This window comes from Culex quinquefasciatus, chromosome 2 (genome assembly GCF_015732765.1).
Source record: "Culex quinquefasciatus strain JHB chromosome 2, VPISU_Cqui_1.0_pri_paternal, whole genome shotgun sequence".
NCBI lineage: Eukaryota > Metazoa > Arthropoda > Insecta > Diptera > Culicidae > Culex > Culex quinquefasciatus.
The window spans coordinates 84072196-84090452 of NC_051862.1; the positions used below are offsets into that span (position 1 = coordinate 84072196).

Below are 18257 nucleotides of genomic sequence, written 5' to 3' on the forward strand. Positions count from 1 at the left end.
CAAACTTTAGGGATTTTGATACTGGACATGAAATTTGACATTTTGGCAGTAGTGGCCACCACCTGGAGTGTCCGGAGGCCCCGGGGATGTTCCGATGGGGGGACATTTGCCGGACCGTAAGAGTTGGGGCAATATGGGTATCAAACTTTATGGTTTTTGATACTGGGCATGAAATTTGACATTTCGGCAATAGTGGCCACAATCCGGAGTGGCCGGAGGCCCGCGGATGTTCCGATGGGGGACATTTGCCGGACCGTAAGAGTTGGGGCAATATGGGTATCAAACTTAATGGTTTTGATACCGGACATGAAATTTGACATTTCGGCAGTAGTGACCACAATCCGGGTGGCCGGAGGCCGGGGATGTTCCGATGGGGGGACATTTGCGGAACCATAAGAGTTGGGGCAATATGGGTATCAAACTTTAGGGATTTTGATACTGGACATGAAATTTGACATTTCGGCAGTAGTGGCCACAATCCGGAGTGGCCGGAGGCCCCGCGGATGTTACGATAAGGGGACATTTGCGGAACCATAAGAGTTGGGGCAATATGGGTATCAAACTTTAGGGATTTTGATACTGGACATGAAATTTGACATTTTGGCAGTAGTGGCCACCACCTGGAGTGTCCGGAGGCCCCGGGGATGTTCCGATGGGGGGACATTTGCCGGACCGTAAGAGTTGGGGCAATATGGGTATCAAACTTAATGGTTTTTGATACCGGACATGAAATTTGACATTTCGGCAGTAGTGACCACAATCCGGAGTGGCCGGAGGCCCCGGGGATGTTCCGATAAGGGGACATTTGCGGAACCATAAGAGTTGGGGCAATATGGGTATCAAACTTTAGGGATTTTGATACTGGACATGAAATTTGACATTTTGGCAGTAGTGGCCACCACCTGGAGTGTCCGGAGGCCCCGGGGATGTTCCGATGGGGGGACATTTGCCGGACCGTAAGAGTTGGAGCAATATGGGTATCAAACTTTATGGTTTTTGATACCGGACATGAAATTTGACATTTCGGCAGTAGTGGCCACAATCCGGAGTGGCGGATGTTACGATGGGGGACATTTTCCGGACCGTAAGAGTTGGGGCAATATGGGTATCAAACTTTATGGTTTTTGATACTGGGCATGAAATTTTACATTTCGGCAGTAGTGGCCACAATCCGGAGTGGCCGGAGGCCCCGCGGATGTTCCGGTGGGGGGGACATTTGCCGAACCGTAAGAGTTGGGGCAATATGGGTATCAAACTTTATGGTATTTGATACTGAACATGAAATTTGACATTTCGGCAGTAGTGGCCACAATCCGGAGTGGCCGGAGGTCCCACAGATGTTCTGATGGGGGGACATTTTCTGGACCGTAAGAGTTGGGGCAATATGGGTATCAAACTTTATGATTTTTGATACTGGACATAAAAAGTTGCATTTGGCCATTATCTGAAATTAAGCAGTTAAAATATGCTAATGCTAAGCAGTTAAAATATATTGCTTATTAGGCAGGAAGTAATAAATAGACTACTGCAATGCACATTTTTTTGTGCCACTGTGAAAATCTGTTTCTGGAAATTAAGAATAACTATCTCGTAATCATTAAGAGCCCTGTAAAGGGTAGTTTTTAATGTCTGCTGTTCAAATTTCCTTTACTGCCGCCGATTGCTTGCAACAGCCTTGCAAAAACATTCCCGCATCTTGGTAACTTTCGAGTGGTGAAGGAAAGTAAATTGATTTCACTTCGATTTCTATTTCAGCTCCACTTGCAATTTCCGTCCCCTTAGTTCAATAGGACGGTTATTATAAGGGGGGAATTTGGACCGGACATTCTAATCGAAAATTTCAACAATCATCTTGCAAAGTTCTTTGTCATACTGGTCATGTGTAACATAACCACCTGCACCTTTTTTTGAATTAGTTAAAACCAATCATGCTGTTTCACTCGCAATTACACCTGGGACTACATTTACAGCGTTAAAACTTACCAAAGGTTATTCAAAATGCACTCAGCGTTATCACACTAGAGGTTAGTGTTGGCATCTTTCGCGAAAAATAGACGAGACAAAAAAGGACAAAAATCGTGCGGCAAAATCCCAAATGAAGCTTGAAGTGATCAAAATAAAACTCTCAACACATGCTGGTTTCCTTGTTTCGGTTGCAATCGTTTAATATATATAATATATATGTGTATGTGTTGTATTTAATTCGGCTCGCATAGGAGAGGAGTGGACACCACGTTATTGTTTTGATTAATCTAATGCAGATGTGGTTTAGAGTCGAGATAAATAGATAAATTCATCGGTTTCTTCGCTACTTTTACACTTTTTCTCGTTTCTAAGTACGATGGCATCTGATGGAGGAATGGTTGTTTAGCGTTTACGTCTAAAGAAATATAAAACATCTCTTAAATCTGCCGATTTGTTGTGCTAATGAAATACTATTATGATATTCAGTGTGAATTTGGAAACTTCCCAAAAGATACACACACCTCCCATTTGGCATAATGCTTGTGGAGTAAGTTGAAGGCGTCACATTATACCAAATGTTTTCATTTGTTTCTTTCGCTTCGCTAATCGAAAGTTCTAGCTCTAAGTACTAGAAATAGGTTCAACAACTACAAAAACACGTAGTCAACAATTATATCTTCATCTTTTCCATCCACAAATGGCTAACTCTTCTTTGCACTTTAAAGTCGTCTAGTTTTTATTTTAAATAAATTGTACTAAAGAGATAAAAAAACGCGCGCACGCCCTTCTTTTCGAAAAATTGATCTACAATTTGGTATCGTCGACGTTGGTGGTGGCGCTCGCGCCCGGAAAGTGTGGCATGATCACAACACTCGACAGCGACTCGTCGTGCAAGCTGTGGGACCTTAGCTGCGAGCGATGCGACGACGCGTGATGGTGAAAGATGTCGTCGCCGTTAGTGGATGAAGCGTGGCCGTGATCGTGAAGGTTGGGGTTAGTGAAGTTATAGCTAAGCCGCGGCGGGGAACCAATCTCGGAGCTCTCGCGGATTGGCGCTAGATACTGGGAGGAAAACATCTCACCGGTGGGGCTGGGCCGCTCGCTGCCCACCACGTCCTCGAAGGCGTCCTCGTTGAGCGTCTGCAGCGCGCCGCAGATCATCTGCTCCTCCAGCGTTACCTGGAAGCATAACGTGTAGAGAGGGTTTATTTGAGGGGGGTTTAAAAACAGACACATTTTAAACATCGATAGTACTCCATCAATACGAAAATTAATTGTAGGTTCTTCAAACACAGAAGAAAGGAAAATATAGTATGATGCATTACAGGATGTTAAAAATAAGATAAATAAAATTAGTATTATAACTACACAGGATCATCAAAGTAAAACTATCCAGTCAATTTGAAATCTGTGTCATCTCGTACAAAAAAAAAAAAAAGATAGGATTTAGTGAGAGAGGTAGAATAGAAATTCTTTGTCAAGTTACTACCATTTAATGGAACAATTCACAAGCACCATATCAATGAAGTTACAGCCTATTGATGATTATCTGGTTGCTTTTCTACTAAATGGTAACTAAATTACATTTGTGATGATTTCAACTACACAATTCATAACACAATGTCCAGTAAGTTGGTCGGAGAACGATCAGTGACTAAAACTGAGCATTCATAATCGAAAACGATATTTGAATGCTGACACAAAACGCCTGTCATGATCGTTATTTCGAACGACAACGAGTGAACGCACATGAAGTTGAAACGAACAAAACCGAGATGGGCACTCAAGCAGCCGTCCTCACGAAAGGGTTTGTTCTGTTTGGTACATTAAAATCTTACTAGCCAGACTACTTCTACACAACTCTAGCCAAATATTTTTTAATTTTTTTTTAAACCTATCTCCTATTATGGTAGAATGTCAAACGAACGTGCTCTCGCTCTACACAAATGTATTTCTGGAAGAAGAATGGTGTGAGTAACGTAGGCAGAATATCGAAATGACGAAGGGGTACAAACTCTGTTCCTGTTGAGCAGTTCTCTACGGAATCGGTCTTTTTTCTTTAATTTTAATTTTTGTATTTTTTAATCCGGCTGAAACTTTTTTGGTGCCTTTGCTATGCCCAAAGAAGCCATTTTGCATCATTAGTTTGTCCATATAATTTTCCATACAAATTTGGCAGCTGTCCATACAAAAATGATATGTGAAAATTCAAAATTCTGTATCTTTTGATGGAATTTTCTTATCGATTTGGTGTCTTCGGCAAAGTTGTAGGTATGGATATAGACTACACTGAAAAAAATGATACACGGTAAAAATTTTTTTGGTGATTTTTAATTTCACTTTTTATCACTAAAACTTGATTTGCAAAAAACACTATTTTTAATTTTTTTTTTTTTGATATGTTTTAGAGGACATAAAATGCCAACTTTTCGGAAATTTCCAGAATGGGCAAAAAATCTTTGACCGAGTTTTCAAAAATTTAAAATCAAGACTAACATTTAAAACGGGCCAAACATTCAATATTACGCCCATTTGAAATGTTAGTCTTGATTTTAAATTTTTGAAAGTCTTTTTTTCGAAAAGATCGGAAAATTTCACGAATGTTTCATATTTTAACATTGTAAATCGGACCTATAGTTGCTGAGATATCGACATTAGAAAATGGTGGGTTGTTTGGGTGAGACTTAGAAAACATCAATTTTCCTGTTTTTTAACCTTAGCATGGCAATATCTCAGCAACTATGGGTCGTATCAACAAAGTCCGAAAAAGCAAAATATAGAGAATTTTCTCAGCTTTTCAAAAATATTTTTTTTCAAAGGTGGGCAAACATGGGCACCAATTTTAAAAAATGAAAAACTACGACTATTTTCAAAAAAGTTACCTAAAAATGACTATAACTTGAAAACGGTGCACTTTATAAAAAATTCACTAAAGTACTTTTTGATTGCAAATTCCATTTTACATCGAAAAATGAAGTTGAAAAATTTTTGCGACCAGTATTTCGATTTTTTCAAAAAATCTGTATTGATTCAAAAAATCATACTCGGTCAAAGATTTTTTGCCCATTCTGGAAATTTCCGAAAAGTTGGCATTTTATGTCCTCTAAAACATATCAAAAAATAAAAAAAATTAAAAATAGTGTATTTTTGCAAATCAAGTTTTAAGTGACAAAAAGTGAAATTAATAGTCAGGACCCGGTGCCTGCAGTTCCCGTTACAGTTTATATGGAATTCCAATAAGAATGTAACAGAAAAATCAGGCTTCGGGTCCAGACTGTTAAAAATCACCAAAATTTTTTTAAACCGTGTATCATTTTTTTTCAGTGTAGTCTATATGTAGCCCACAACTTTGCCGAAGACACCAAATCGATCAGAAAATTCCATGAAAAGATACAGAATTTTGAATTCTCACATATCATTTTTGTATGGACAGCTGCCAAATTTGTATGGAAAATTATATGGACAAACTAATGATGCAAAATGGCTTCTTTGGGCATACCGAAGGCACCAAAAAAGTTTCAGCCGGATTAAAAAATACAAAAAAAAATCGAATGACCGAAATCTCAGAGAATTGCTCACGGGCTTTCTGAAAAAAAAAAAAAAAAAAAAAAAAATACACTGAAGCAAAAATACACGCCATATCTATGAGTTTTTTTTTCATTTTTATGTCTAAAACTTAAATTTAAAGATGATGTCACGATTTTTTTTGTTAAAATTTTTTAAAGAAAATAGCCTAAAATATAACCAAAAGACTGACGAAAAATGCAGGATGGTATGCCTCTCCTAAAAAAATACAAAAATCATTTAGTTTGCCTTTGACAGCTTTTTGATTTATATCGTTTTTATATTTACGTAATCAAATTTACTATCCTGGTTTCTACCACACTGGAAAAAATATTCTATTTTCAGTTATAAGCAATGTAATTAAGCTTATACAGTCGACTCTCTGGTTGTCAATATCCAAGGGACCGTCGAGGAAGAGAAGCATCAGTTTACAGAACGATGCAAAATGAAGACTCGATTGAAATTTGTTTTTTCTTGCTGGCCAGCTATAGAGCTTTATGACGTTTCGCGTAGGGGAGAGTGGGGAGACTTGATCCCCGGGGACACTTGATCCCAAGCCTGTATCTCGTCAGCATGTGGGTAAAAAAATTAGCTTTGTTCTAGAAAGTTTTGTGAAATTAACTAAAACTCATTGTAGAAAACAAAGAAAAAAATAAAAAAATGTTTAGATTGAGTTACACACATTTTTCTAAAACGAGATGCAAAAATCTTCCAAGAGATCTTTTTTTCTTTTTTTGATATGCATAGAAAACACTAAAAAATATTCAAAAAAATATTTTTTTATATATGAATTGTTTGATAAACTTATCAACTCCAAAACCCTTACGCATTTGATGTTAAATTTATCGTCATACTATTTTTACAATCAATTGTTTAAAAAAGTGCGTTTAGGGAGACTTGATCCCTGCATTTTTACAGTCACTGGAATCAGCCTCAAGATTAATTAATTGGGCTGGGTTTTCATACATAGTTTCCTTTAGTATAGTTGTACATAACTTACTGCAATTTGAACCTTTTTTCAAAAGTTTTGTAAACAAAAATTTCCAGCTTTTGTAAACATGCTTAATTTTGGTCTAAAAAATAATATTTTAAGTTTTTAAATATTTAACATAATAAACTTGTTATATTTTGAACACAAACGTACAGGTTTTATGTGAAATTGCTGTAACTTTTAGAAAATTAAAAGTTTGGATGAATAAAAAACATTTTGCATAAGATTTGTTCAAAATGTTGAAAGGGGGATCAAGTTACCCCTAACATTTTTAAAATGCCGGTTTAAAATATTTTTTTAAAACGCTTGGCATGATTCGAAGAGTTCATCTGATGAAATACCCTTATTAGCCAAACATAGATGAATGTTTAAGCTTTCATTTCATGCAAAAACTTTATAGTTTTGTGAGAAATTGACAGAGTTATGTGCGATACAAAAAAATGGGATCAAGTCTCCCCACTCTCCCCTACACACACTAGCGCACCATTTGATTTTGCTGGCCGGACAAAATTTAACCTCACTTTTTTTCGTGTACGTACACGCAATACATACGCACGTAGATTGCTCTATAGGAGAGAATCATGGCAACGTCCTGCAAACAAAAACAAATAAATGTCAAACACCCTTCAAAGCTTCGTTTCTCAAAGAAAAATGTCTATGCAAGCCATGAGAAAGTTAAATTATTGACAACCGGAATAGATATTTAAAGCAAATAGAATCCAAGGGACCGTCGAGGAAGAGATCCTTCAAGCAAGAGAAAATATCGAGGAATAAAGACAATCGAAGTATGCAGTTTGAAGGGACTGAAGAATTCATCGGTACATGGAGCATTATTGATATCAAGAAGATCGACAGCCAGAGAGTCGACTGTATCTGTAAGCCCTTACATCCAATTGAAATGCTGTTAAAGGCAAACTTATGGGAAATTGGACGAGCTTTCCGGTAAAAATATTTACGAGACTGAAAAACCAAGTCTGTTATATAGAAATTGACAAAAACCACCAAAAACCCTTTTTCAACATTTTCATTTTTAAAACCGCTGTATCTTCCCAAGGATTGGACATAGGACAATGGTCAATATGGAGACTTTTATGTAAAATTGTCTGGAGAATCGATTCCACCACCGGTTTTCAAAAATTTTGACGTTTAGACCACTTTTCAAAAAAAAAGTTTTAGTAAATGATTTTTGTATTTTTTAGGAGAGACATACCATCCTGCATTTTTCATCAGTCTTTTGGTTATATTTTAGGCTATTTTCTCAAAAATTTTGAACGAGAAAAAATCGTGACATCACCTTTAAATTTAAGATTTAGACCTAAAAATGAAAAAATCTCATAGATGTGGCGTGTATTTTTGCTTCAGTGTCTTTTTTTCAGAAAGCCCGTCCAATTTCCTACAAGTTTGTCTTTGACCACTTTTTGATACGACGCAACGGCTTCGAGATACAGTAATTTTTAAATTACAAAATACAAAAATATTTAAATACCTTATGCCCTTCTCATATGTTATTTTCGAGTACTATTGGCTCCATATACACAAAAATGGCTTATGTGTGTGTGTGTATGTATGTATGTGACCAACAAACTAGCTCATGTTTCTCGGCACTGGCTGAACCGATTTGACCCGAACCTGTTGCATTCGACTTGGTTTAGGGTCCCATAGATCGAGTTTTATACAGAATGAAGTTTCGATAAGTAGTTCAAAAGTTATGTATAAAAATGTGTTTTCACATATATCCGGATCTCACTTAAATGTATGTAAACTATGCCCGGGTCCATCATCCGACCCATCGTTGGTTAGGTTATCAAAAGACCTTTCCATCGAGTCCAAAACATTGAAGATCTGGCAACCCTGTCTCGAGATTTATCCACTTAAGTGATATTGATGTACTTTTAGGAAGCCGGATCTTACTTAAATGTATGTAAACTATGTCCGGATCTACCATCCGACCCATCGTTAGTTAGGTTATTTAAAGACTTAGCTACTGTTGGTAATGAGTGTGGAAGGCTCCAACCACAAAGGTGGATTAAGTTAGTTTTTAAATTTAAATAAAATCAATTTCGTATGATTCTGTGTGACCCACCCATGTGGATCAATCGGACCACGCACTGGAATCACAATCCAAAAGTTGCTGGTTCAAAAGCCGCGGGGGGCGATCTAAAATGCTGTAAATGTGGGTATCCGGCGCCGTCGCTCCGTGCCGTACTCAAACACTTAGGAGCCCAAGGCGGCGACGTTAACTTTGTCTTTTTTTTTCGTTATGATTCTACCTTTCGAGGAGAGTCTTAAAATGAAAACAATTCGCATCTATGCATCGATGGAATGAAAAATTTCGGAGTTACCACAAATAAATTTAGAATTTACGGGCTAGTGATATAAATACAAATTTGCATGAGTGATGACTTTCCACTAGCCTGTCCCATTTTGAGGTCATGTCGAGGAATTTCAGGTGCTCACTTCTTAAATGATAGATTATGATTTTAGGAACAATGTTTTCTTAGACAAGAGAAAAATAATAATATAATTTCTCCCACCCCCTAGTCGATTTACTGAAAAAAATCACAAAAAAATCGCATTTTTTCGAAAAAAATTTCGACATAAATCCGTCTTGGAGAGTCCAAAAACTTAAATTTTGGTCCAATATTGATAGTGCATCTTAATCTCTGGACAAAAATCCAACGTTTGAAGATAATACACACCTGATCGAATCAGTTTTTGTATTGATTCCAAGTAATTTTAGAAAATTTGTTCAAAAAAGTGATTTTTTTCAGGAAATCGACTAGGGGGTGCGAGAAAGTAATTTATTATTTTTTCTTGTCTAAGAAAACATTGTTCATAACATCATAATCTGCCATTTAAGAAGTGAGCACCTGAAATTCCTCGACATGATCTCAAAATGGGACAGGCTATTGTCCACGTTCCATACAGAGCAGTTTTGTTTTTGTATGAACAATTCTTTACAAGGGCGGAGGGGTGGGGTGAAACTTTCCAAAAATGTGTCCAAGTGGTTAATGGATGACCTCTTTCCATAGTAAAACATGGCATCATAACGGGTCTGCACAATTTAATTGTTGTTCGGGTCAACAAAAATATATAAGGAAGTAGATTTCCATACTGTGCTCCAAGGCAACGCTTGTAAAGTCCTGGGGAATTTATTGATTTGAGTTCAATTCCAAATTAAAATTCATAACATATATGAAGTATTGAAATAAATCCCATAATTATCATATACATGCACAGTTTACTAATTTTAAAAATGTTTGATAATTATTGCATACACCAAAGTATGTTAGTGTGAGAAGAATAAGGATAAATCGTCGCATTCTCTCAAAAGAGTCAATTAACAATTTTAATACAATTGATGTCATATCCAATAAATTAACTGACTCCGTTTCAAAGAATGCGAAACATTTACATTCCAGTAAGTCCTAGCATTTACGACAGGATAAAAAACACACACAGATCGTCAAAAGAAAAAGAAAAACCACATCCATGTAGAAAAAGGGGGAAAAGCAATCGATACCTGCAAATACTCATAATCATGAACCTTGGTGGGCTGCACATCCAAGTGGTGTGTGTGAGTGTGAGTAATTTGGTTAGCATTGGTTTTATACTCTTTCGGGGTCACGGAACAGTACCAATGATGGTGATAAGAAGAGGTACAAAAATGATCGCTATGCCCGCGTCGAGCACTCGACCGACTTACCTGTTTCTCCATCACATTCTGCGACTTTTGCCGAATCGGCTGGAACACGGACGGCCCGGGAGATTGCTGGGGCATCTGCTGAGATGCGGCTGCCGCCGCTGCTGACGATGAAGACGAGGACGACGGGATGCCGTCCGCGCTTTCCATGCCGTCGTTGGTGCCCTTGGCGAAGGTGGTGGTTTTGGGCTGCTTCTTGCCGGTGGGGTTCTCCCGCAGGGAGTTGATGAGCATTTTGAACACTTCCCAGTGTCCAAAGTTAAGGGTAAGTACGGATTTGAGCTCGTCCAGGCTGCAGTAGGTGAGGACGCGACCGGTGATGGCGTTTTCGCGCAGGATTGGGGCCATTCTGTCGAGCGTTGGCTTGAGGTCGGGGACGCGACCGATCACGTCGATTAGTTCTTCGGTGGAGAGCTTCGCGAGCTGAACGTGGGTGAGGTCAACGTCGATCGGGGGTGACCCGGGGGAGGTTGGTTGTTTGGATTGGTGGTGCTTGCTGGAGTGGGACGAGGCAGGACCGCCGCTCATGGAATGATTTTCGTTGAGATGATCGATCAGGATGCTGTTGGCATTGGGTTTCTTAAGGCTACTTCCGGTGGCGTCTGGGGCGTGCAGGAGGCTTGCGAAGTTGGGGTTGTAGTAGTTCATCATTGCCATGGCTGCTGCCGGTGGCGGTGGTGAGTTGTAGAAACCGGCCCAATTCGGTAGGCTGTGCGGGTGCTGCGGCGTCGGATGAAGCATGCTCTGGTGCATGTGGCGGTTCGAGGTGAAACCGTGCGGTTTGATGGGTGGCATGGAACTCTTGACCGGGATTATGATGCCTTCGTCTTCTAGGGCTTGCTGGTCTTCCTTGAGCACCTTTCGCAGGTAGGGGTCCAGATTGATCGTGAAGGGGAGGAAAATGCGCAGGTCTGAGACGAGAAGATCCGATTTGTGCAGCTGAAGGAACGCATCGAGTTTGCGCTCGTCACGGTCCAGATCGAGAAGGGTTGCTGCCTCCCGCAAGCAGGCGATCTTTGGCCGAACTCTGCAAAGAAGCTACACTGTAAGAAAGGTCGAAATACATTTCTAAATATCTTACTTGTCGTAAACGGATTGCAGCGACGTCAAGTCATCAAAACTGTCGCCGGCCTGGTCATGCTCGAGGACGATCATACTCGCCCGCAACGGCCACTGCTCCGTCAGATTGATCCACGAACTCAAGCGGTACCAGCTGAAGTCAATTTGAAACGCCTTCAGGAGACGAACTGAAATCGGCAATTTTGTTAGACTCTTCTCTCAATACAGATGGGTAGATTCAAACTCACCAGTAATGTAGATAACATTCATCAGCCTCCTCATACTGCGCGGGTTCACGTCGCTGAAGTAGTCATCGGTGAGGATAATCTTCGACAGATCCACCGGTGGATTCTGGCCCAGCTTGTGCAAGTTGGATCCAATCGAGCTGGCGATCGAGTCCGAAACCCTCAGCTTCTTGCTACCAGCTCGCGACGTTCCCGGCATGACGCGCAGCTTCTCCTGACTAGACATAATCTCCGACGCATTCGAAAGTCGCCGCGCCGACACCGAGTGACCCAGGTGCGGCTCGTCATCCCGCCCCGAGTCCGGTATGATGCGCCGATACGTGTTCAACGCCGTGTTCTGCGCCCGTTGCACCTTCCTCAGGCCCGAGTTTTGAAGGTACACCGGAAGGTGGACCAGATTTCGCAAAAAGTCGTGCCCTCCAATGCCACCCTCGGTGAACAACCGCTTGCTGTTCGCCTCAGCCGCTTTCGCCACAACGTGCGGATCAACGGCCAACAGCAGCACAAACGGACGCTGCGGCGCGGAAAGAATCGTTTGAATTGCGTTCAGTATCGTAAGCGTACGCTCCGTATCGCACGAATCCAACGCATCCACAACGCCCACCAAACGACTCTGCTGGTTGGTGAACGCGTCCAGACAGCGAATCATGTCCGTCATAAGACTCACTTCGGCACCGAGTGCCGTCAGCGGGGCCGCCTCACTGCTGTTGAACGAACGCTTCAGGTGCTTTCCCTGGGACATAAACAGCGCCCCAATCAGCTTGGACCACGCGTGCAGGTTCGCGATCGTTCCGGCCAGCAGAAAGCCCAGCAGGATGTAGATTGCGACGGCGATTTCCTGACTGCAAGAGGACAATCTTTAGTAATTGATTTTTGGTGAAGAATGAGATACCCTTACCTCCCCTCGTCCCGCATCTCAGAGTACACGATGGATAGCGAAGCTGCCGCGATCAACCCCAAAACTCCCAACTCGAACAGGATGACCACCGGGACGCAGCACATGCGGCGCCACTTCCACCCTCCCGTTGCTTTCACTGCAAGAAATTCAGAAACCGTTACTCAAAGATTCCACAACCAAATTGGTACACAACTTACAAGGTTTAGGTCGAAACGCCCGGTACAACCCGGTCGCAAGCGATCCGTAATGCGCCTCGATGGCGTCGAAAAGTGACGCAAGCATTAGCGCTACGGCGGCGTCCCCGTTGGGCGCGGCGCCGCTCGCTTCGGCAAAGTGAAACCGCACCGGCATCGGCTGGGAATCGCTCTGCGGACCCGGTGGATGGCAGAACGCGACCTGCAGAATCAGCCGCAGCCGGCCGAGCTTGCGCGAGATGCCGTAGTTGAGCGAGTACAGCCACTCGAGGTCGTACCGTCGGTCGAGAAACTTGAACAGGTAGTTGATGAAATAGATGAGCACGAGCAGCGAAACTCCGGTGACGAGTCCCCAGATGTAGCACCACGTGGTGAGGCCCACGACTGTTCCGAGGAGGAGGGCGAGATGGAGGCAAACGAGGAAGAATAACGACGGCGCTCGGATGGGTGGTTCGGACCACTGTTGGGCGAAGCTTTTCATTTCTTCGCGAAGTTTTGCCAGCAGAAAGCTCTTTCCGGAGCCCCACTTGGCGTACAATCCAACGGTGATGGGAGTTGTGAGGGTCGGTTCGCTTAGCACATCGGCGAGTGCGGAAGAGTAAAGCCCGTAGCCGAGCATTCCCTCCGAGTCTTCGTTTGCGTTCAGTCGTCTAGCACCAAAAACTTGTCCGAGAATGGTTTTCTGATGCATGGCATCAATTCCGTACGGCGTTTCGCCGGCCTTGTTCGAGCGGTACAGCAGCTGGCTGTACTTGGGGTTGCTGAGTAGAGTTTCAACGATCGCTTTCGAGCGAGCTCGCATTGCCACGTGCAGGCAGGTATCACCCCGTTTGTCCGCGGCTCCAACTTTGGCCTTGCGCTCCAGCAGCATTTGTACCATCTCCAGGTTTCTGTTTCTTACCGCTCTCAGAAGCGGCGTGTCTCCGTCTTTGGTCGAAAGTTCCAAATCCGGGTTGGATTGCAGAATCAGCTTCACCAGCGTTGTGTGACCCTTTTCCACGGCCGTATAAAGCGCCGTCTTGCGGTCTTTTCCCTGTATATCCACGTCAACGTGTCGTTTCAGCAAGATCTCCACCACGCTCCGGTAGCCGCCTTTGACGGCGTTGATCAGGGGCGTATCTCCGGCGCGATCCTGCACGTTAAGGTACGCCCCGGCCGCGATCAAAGCGGACGCAATTTCCGTGAGTCCCTCTCGGCAAGCGATCGAGAGTGCGGTCATGCCGTCCTTGTCCAGCGCGTTGACGTTCGGTTTGCGTTCCAGCAGCAACGAGACACACTCCTGATGTCCGCCGGTTACCGCAACCAACAGCGGCGTCCACGAGTACATACCGGCCGTGTCCACATTGGCGCCCGCCTTCAGCAGAGTGTCAACGATCTCCGTGTAGCCCTTCCGACAGGCCCATACCAGCGGCGTCGTCCCGTACTTGTCACCCACGTTCGTTTTCGCACCCCCCGTGTTCACCAACAACTTCACAATCTCCGTATGGCCTCGACCGGACGCCCACAGCAGCGGGTTCAGATGGTAATTGCCATGGGCCTGCACGTCGGCACCTCTCTGCAGCAGCAACGAAACCACGTCCGCGTGCCCTTTGTACGAGCCCCACATAAGGGCGGTCCAGCCGCCCATATCCCGGTGCTCGATCTCGGCCCCATTGTCCAGCAGGATCTCCACAATGTCTGCGTGGCCCGACTTTGCCGCAAACTGCAACGCCGACCAGTTGTCCAGGTCCTGTGCGTGCACATCGGCTCCCCGCGCGATCAACTCCTTCACAAAGCTGGACGCTCCCCGGCCACTGGCAATCATCAGCACGGTAGTGCCATTCTGCAAACGGAAGCATTACTTGAGCTTGCATACACCGAAAAGGAAGTCCTCTGACAACAATTGCCAAATCAACACTTCTAAGATACATTTTTTAAAGCATTACAAACACAGTAAAAAATGTGTAAATTTGGAAGGCGTCATTTTGGAATGTTCAATATTATCTCTTCTATGATGTAATTTTACCTTAATTTAGACTGAAAAAGTGACATTACACCAAAAAGGTGTTAAAATTACACATTTTAAGAGGTAGAATTTCACATTTTTTCTGACATGGGTAATTCTCTACCAACTCACACGAAATCGGGAAAAGTTGCCCCGACCCCTCTTCGATTTGCGTGAAACTTTGTCCTAAGGGGTAACTTTTGTCCCTGATCACGAATCCGAGGTCCGTTTTTTGATATCTCGTGACTGAGGGGCGGTACGACCCCTTCCATTTTTGAACATGCGGAAAAAGAGGTGTTTTAATAAATTGCAGCCTGGAACGGTGATGAGATAGAAATTTGGTGTCAAAGGGACTTTTATGTAAAATTAGACGCCCGATTTGATGGCGTACTCAGAATTCCGAAAGAACGTATTTTTCATCGAAAAAAACACTAAAAAAGTTGTTAGCGGACTGTATACAATTGGCCTACTTTGTTCGTCGGAACCAAGTGGCCACACGTGAGGGACAGCTTTCCGGCGGATTATAGATCGCGCGCAAGGAAAAAATATAAAACACGTCTTGCTCTCTTCAAAACTTCTTCGGACTGACTGACGTTTATTTTTGTTTGTCTTTCACCCACTTCGACGGCAAAAAGCACGCAACGACGCTCGCGTTGACAGACCGGCCGCGCACCGAGGGGTCGGCCGCAGGTATTCCGCAAACAAAAGTTTTAAAAAATCTCCCATTTTCCGTTCCTCGACTGTAAAAAAATTTGGAACATGTCATTTTATGGGAAATTTAATGTTCTTTTAGAATCTACATTGACCAAGAACGGTCACTTTTTCATTTAGAACAAAAATTTTCATTTTAAGATTTCGTGTTTTTTTCTAACTTTGCAGGGTTATTTTTTAGAGTGTATTAATGTTCTACAAAGTTGTAGAGCAGACAATTACAAAAATTTTAATATATAGACATAAGGGGTTTGCTTATAAACATCACGAGTTATCGCGATTTTACGAAAAAAAAAGTCTTGAAAAAGTCATTTTTGCGTTTCTCTTTGTTTCGTCGTCCGTGTTTGTAGCGGGTGACCATGAACGGCCATGATCGATGACGACCAACTTTTTCAAAACTTTTTTTTTCGTAAAATCACGATAACTCGTGATGTTTATAAGCAACCCCCTTATGTCTGTAAATATTTTTTTTGTAATTATCTGTTCTACAACTTTGTAGAACATTGTTACACTCTAAAAAACAACCCTGCAAAGTTAGAAAAAACACGAAATTTTAAAATGAAAAATTTTGTTCTAAATGAAAAAATGAACTGGGTCAATGTAGATTCGAAAAGTACATTAAATTTCCCATAAAATGACATGTTCCAAATAATTGTACAGTCAAGTAACGGAAAATGGGAGAATTTTTAAAACTTTTTTATTTTTTTTTTCGAGGAAAAATACGTTTTTTTCGGAATTCTGAGTACGCCATCAAATCGGGCGTCTAATTTTACATAAAAGTCCCTTTGACACCAAATTTCTATCTCATCACCGTTTCAGGCTGCAAATTATTGAAAAACACCTCTTTTTCGCATGTTCGAAAATGGAAGGGGTCCTACCGCCCCTCCGTCACGAGAAATCAAAAAACGGACCTCAGATTCGTGATCAGGGACAAAAGTTACCCCTTAGGACAAAGTTTCACGCAAATCGAAGAGGGGTCGGGGCAACTGCTGTGCGAGTTGGCGGAGAATTACCCACATATAAGATGTAGTTTTTTTTTACTTTGAACAAACGATGTCAGAGGTTCCTTAAATCATGATAAATATAAAATTTTGATCATACGTTACGTGATTCGAACCTGGATTGAACATGCCTCTAGTGAGAAACCTACCTTTGCGTTGTCTTGAAATTTGAATTTTCTTTCTTATTGCATTTTGTAGTTTTCGTTGTAGATTTGTGCGTTTTGTAAAAAAGAGCCGCAAGGTAGTACATGTTCAAATCCCGTGTATAATCTTATCACTCTTGATTACTTGAACACCGTTGACAATTGAAAAAAATCACCCAAACTCACCTCATCCCGGTCATCGACCTGCAGCTGGCGCGTCCCCAGGAACGACTTGAGCCCGACTAGATCGTCCGAATCCAGATATTGTAGCAGAGTGCGATGACTCAGCGAGCCCATTGAATCGCACCGATTCAAGGCCTAACACAAGGACATGTGCGTGAAGAAAGGAAGAAAAGGAAGAAGTACGCTGTTAGTGATTGCCGGGAAAGGACACAAACGATCAGCAGATCTTCGCGGAAAACTAAACGCGTTCGTAACTCGGATAAGTCAAACGACTGGCACATCTGCGCAGCAGAAAAAACAGCAGTTAGTAGTAGTAGAGGTAGTAGTAGCGGTAGTAGTAATTGGCCAGCAGATAAATCAAATCAAAACAGAAAATTCAAGTAAGTGGGTAGTGATCAGATTCATCTTGGCTAAGTTGTCGCAGAGGGAGGGATTGAATTTTGAATTGGTAATACAGGTTGATGTTTTTGTCACGGCTCCAAATCACATTGAAACGCATACTATGGAGACTATACAGGACTAAGAGGAGAAACTACAAAGCTATAAAGAGAACAACTGGAACGAACATCGACGAGGATCCAGGCGGTTTTTTCGTAGGTACCTTGAAACGGGATGGACAACACTCTATTCTAAACAGCGAGCAAGCCAAAAACAAGATATTGGACGAAGTAATTAACCTTCTTGGGTGTGTGTGCGATAATTGTGGACTTGTGTATAAGTAATGAATTAATTGCAAAGAGAAAACGCATAGATAACGACTGCGAGTCGAGAAAGCAGAACATGGTTGGGATACAGTATTAAAGTTTGCCTTCTAGCCGGCCTGATAGACACTATAACCGATCATACAACATTTAACACTTTCATGCTAGGTATCAGTTTCAAACAGGATTGTTTAGAAATCGATTACAAACTATTTTTTAATTACTTACTATTTCGGTTTGAACATATAAGTCATGATTAGTTTTAAACATAAAAAAATAACTTTCAATGAAAATATTTGTTATCGATGTCGGTTTTCATTTATTTATTTATAAGTGTTTAAATTTCTAGGTGGTTTGCTCAGCTACTCCTTCTATTACAATTGTTATAATTAGCACAATTTGCTCAACGTCAGCCCATCTTTTCCATTTCCGTACCAACCCTGGGCGGAAATGTCCAAATTGTATTTGTCGAGAGAAATTACTGTCACCGACACCGGTGCAATGCTTCGACAGTGTAGCATCGTGATATTTACGATGTCAATTACCGTCGATCGTTTGTTTACTCAAGGTATAACAATCAATAATGAGCCAACCAGTAGTCACGCACACCGGTTGCCACCCCTAATTGAGACCTATCCATCTCGTGCCAAGTGAAATAAAATAAACCAAATAATGGCACGTGCATTAGGTCAACTCAGCAGTTTACTTCTTGTTTAGTAGTTACTGTTACAAGCTAGAAGGAGTACTCACAGCATCCACGGCTCTTTTTGCAACCGGCAAAGAACCGCTATCTTAGAATTTCAATGCCACACACAGATTTGCAGCCTGGTAGCAGCACCTCGACACTATTCCGCGCAATTAGCCGCTTCCAACTAATATGGAAATGCAGTAGTCAGAGTACCTCGGTCTAGCTGA

At 42.0% G+C, this 18257-nt stretch overlaps 1 protein-coding gene across 9 annotated transcripts in view; it reads right to left on the minus strand.

The window, feature by feature from the left end:
* The window catches only part of LOC6033392 (kinase D-interacting substrate of 220 kDa), a 75795-nt gene that overhangs the window by 10124 nt on the left and 47414 nt on the right, over positions 1–18257 (minus strand). For 6 of the 9 annotated variants that reach the window (XM_038254377.1, XM_038254368.1, XM_038254372.1 and 3 more), the window contains 8 exons: positions 16645–16776; positions 12623–14441; positions 12426–12561; positions 11531–12369; positions 11305–11470; positions 10227–11250; positions 10044–10076; positions 2140–3144 (listed from right to left, as the gene is read on the minus strand). In XM_038254377.1, coding sequence (XP_038110305.1) covers positions 2770–3144; positions 10044–10076; positions 10227–11250; positions 11305–11470; positions 11531–12369; positions 12426–12561; positions 12623–14441; positions 16645–16755 — 4503 coding nt within the window. In that variant the 5' untranslated portion in view covers positions 16756–16776 and the 3' untranslated portion in view covers positions 2140–2769. Of the gene's footprint in view, positions 1–2139; positions 3145–10043; positions 10077–10226; positions 11251–11304; positions 11471–11530; positions 12370–12425; positions 12562–12622; positions 14442–16644; positions 16777–18257 lie in introns of those variants that run through there. The other 3 variants (XM_038254371.1, XM_038254369.1, XM_038254370.1) reach the window with 2 other exon arrangements.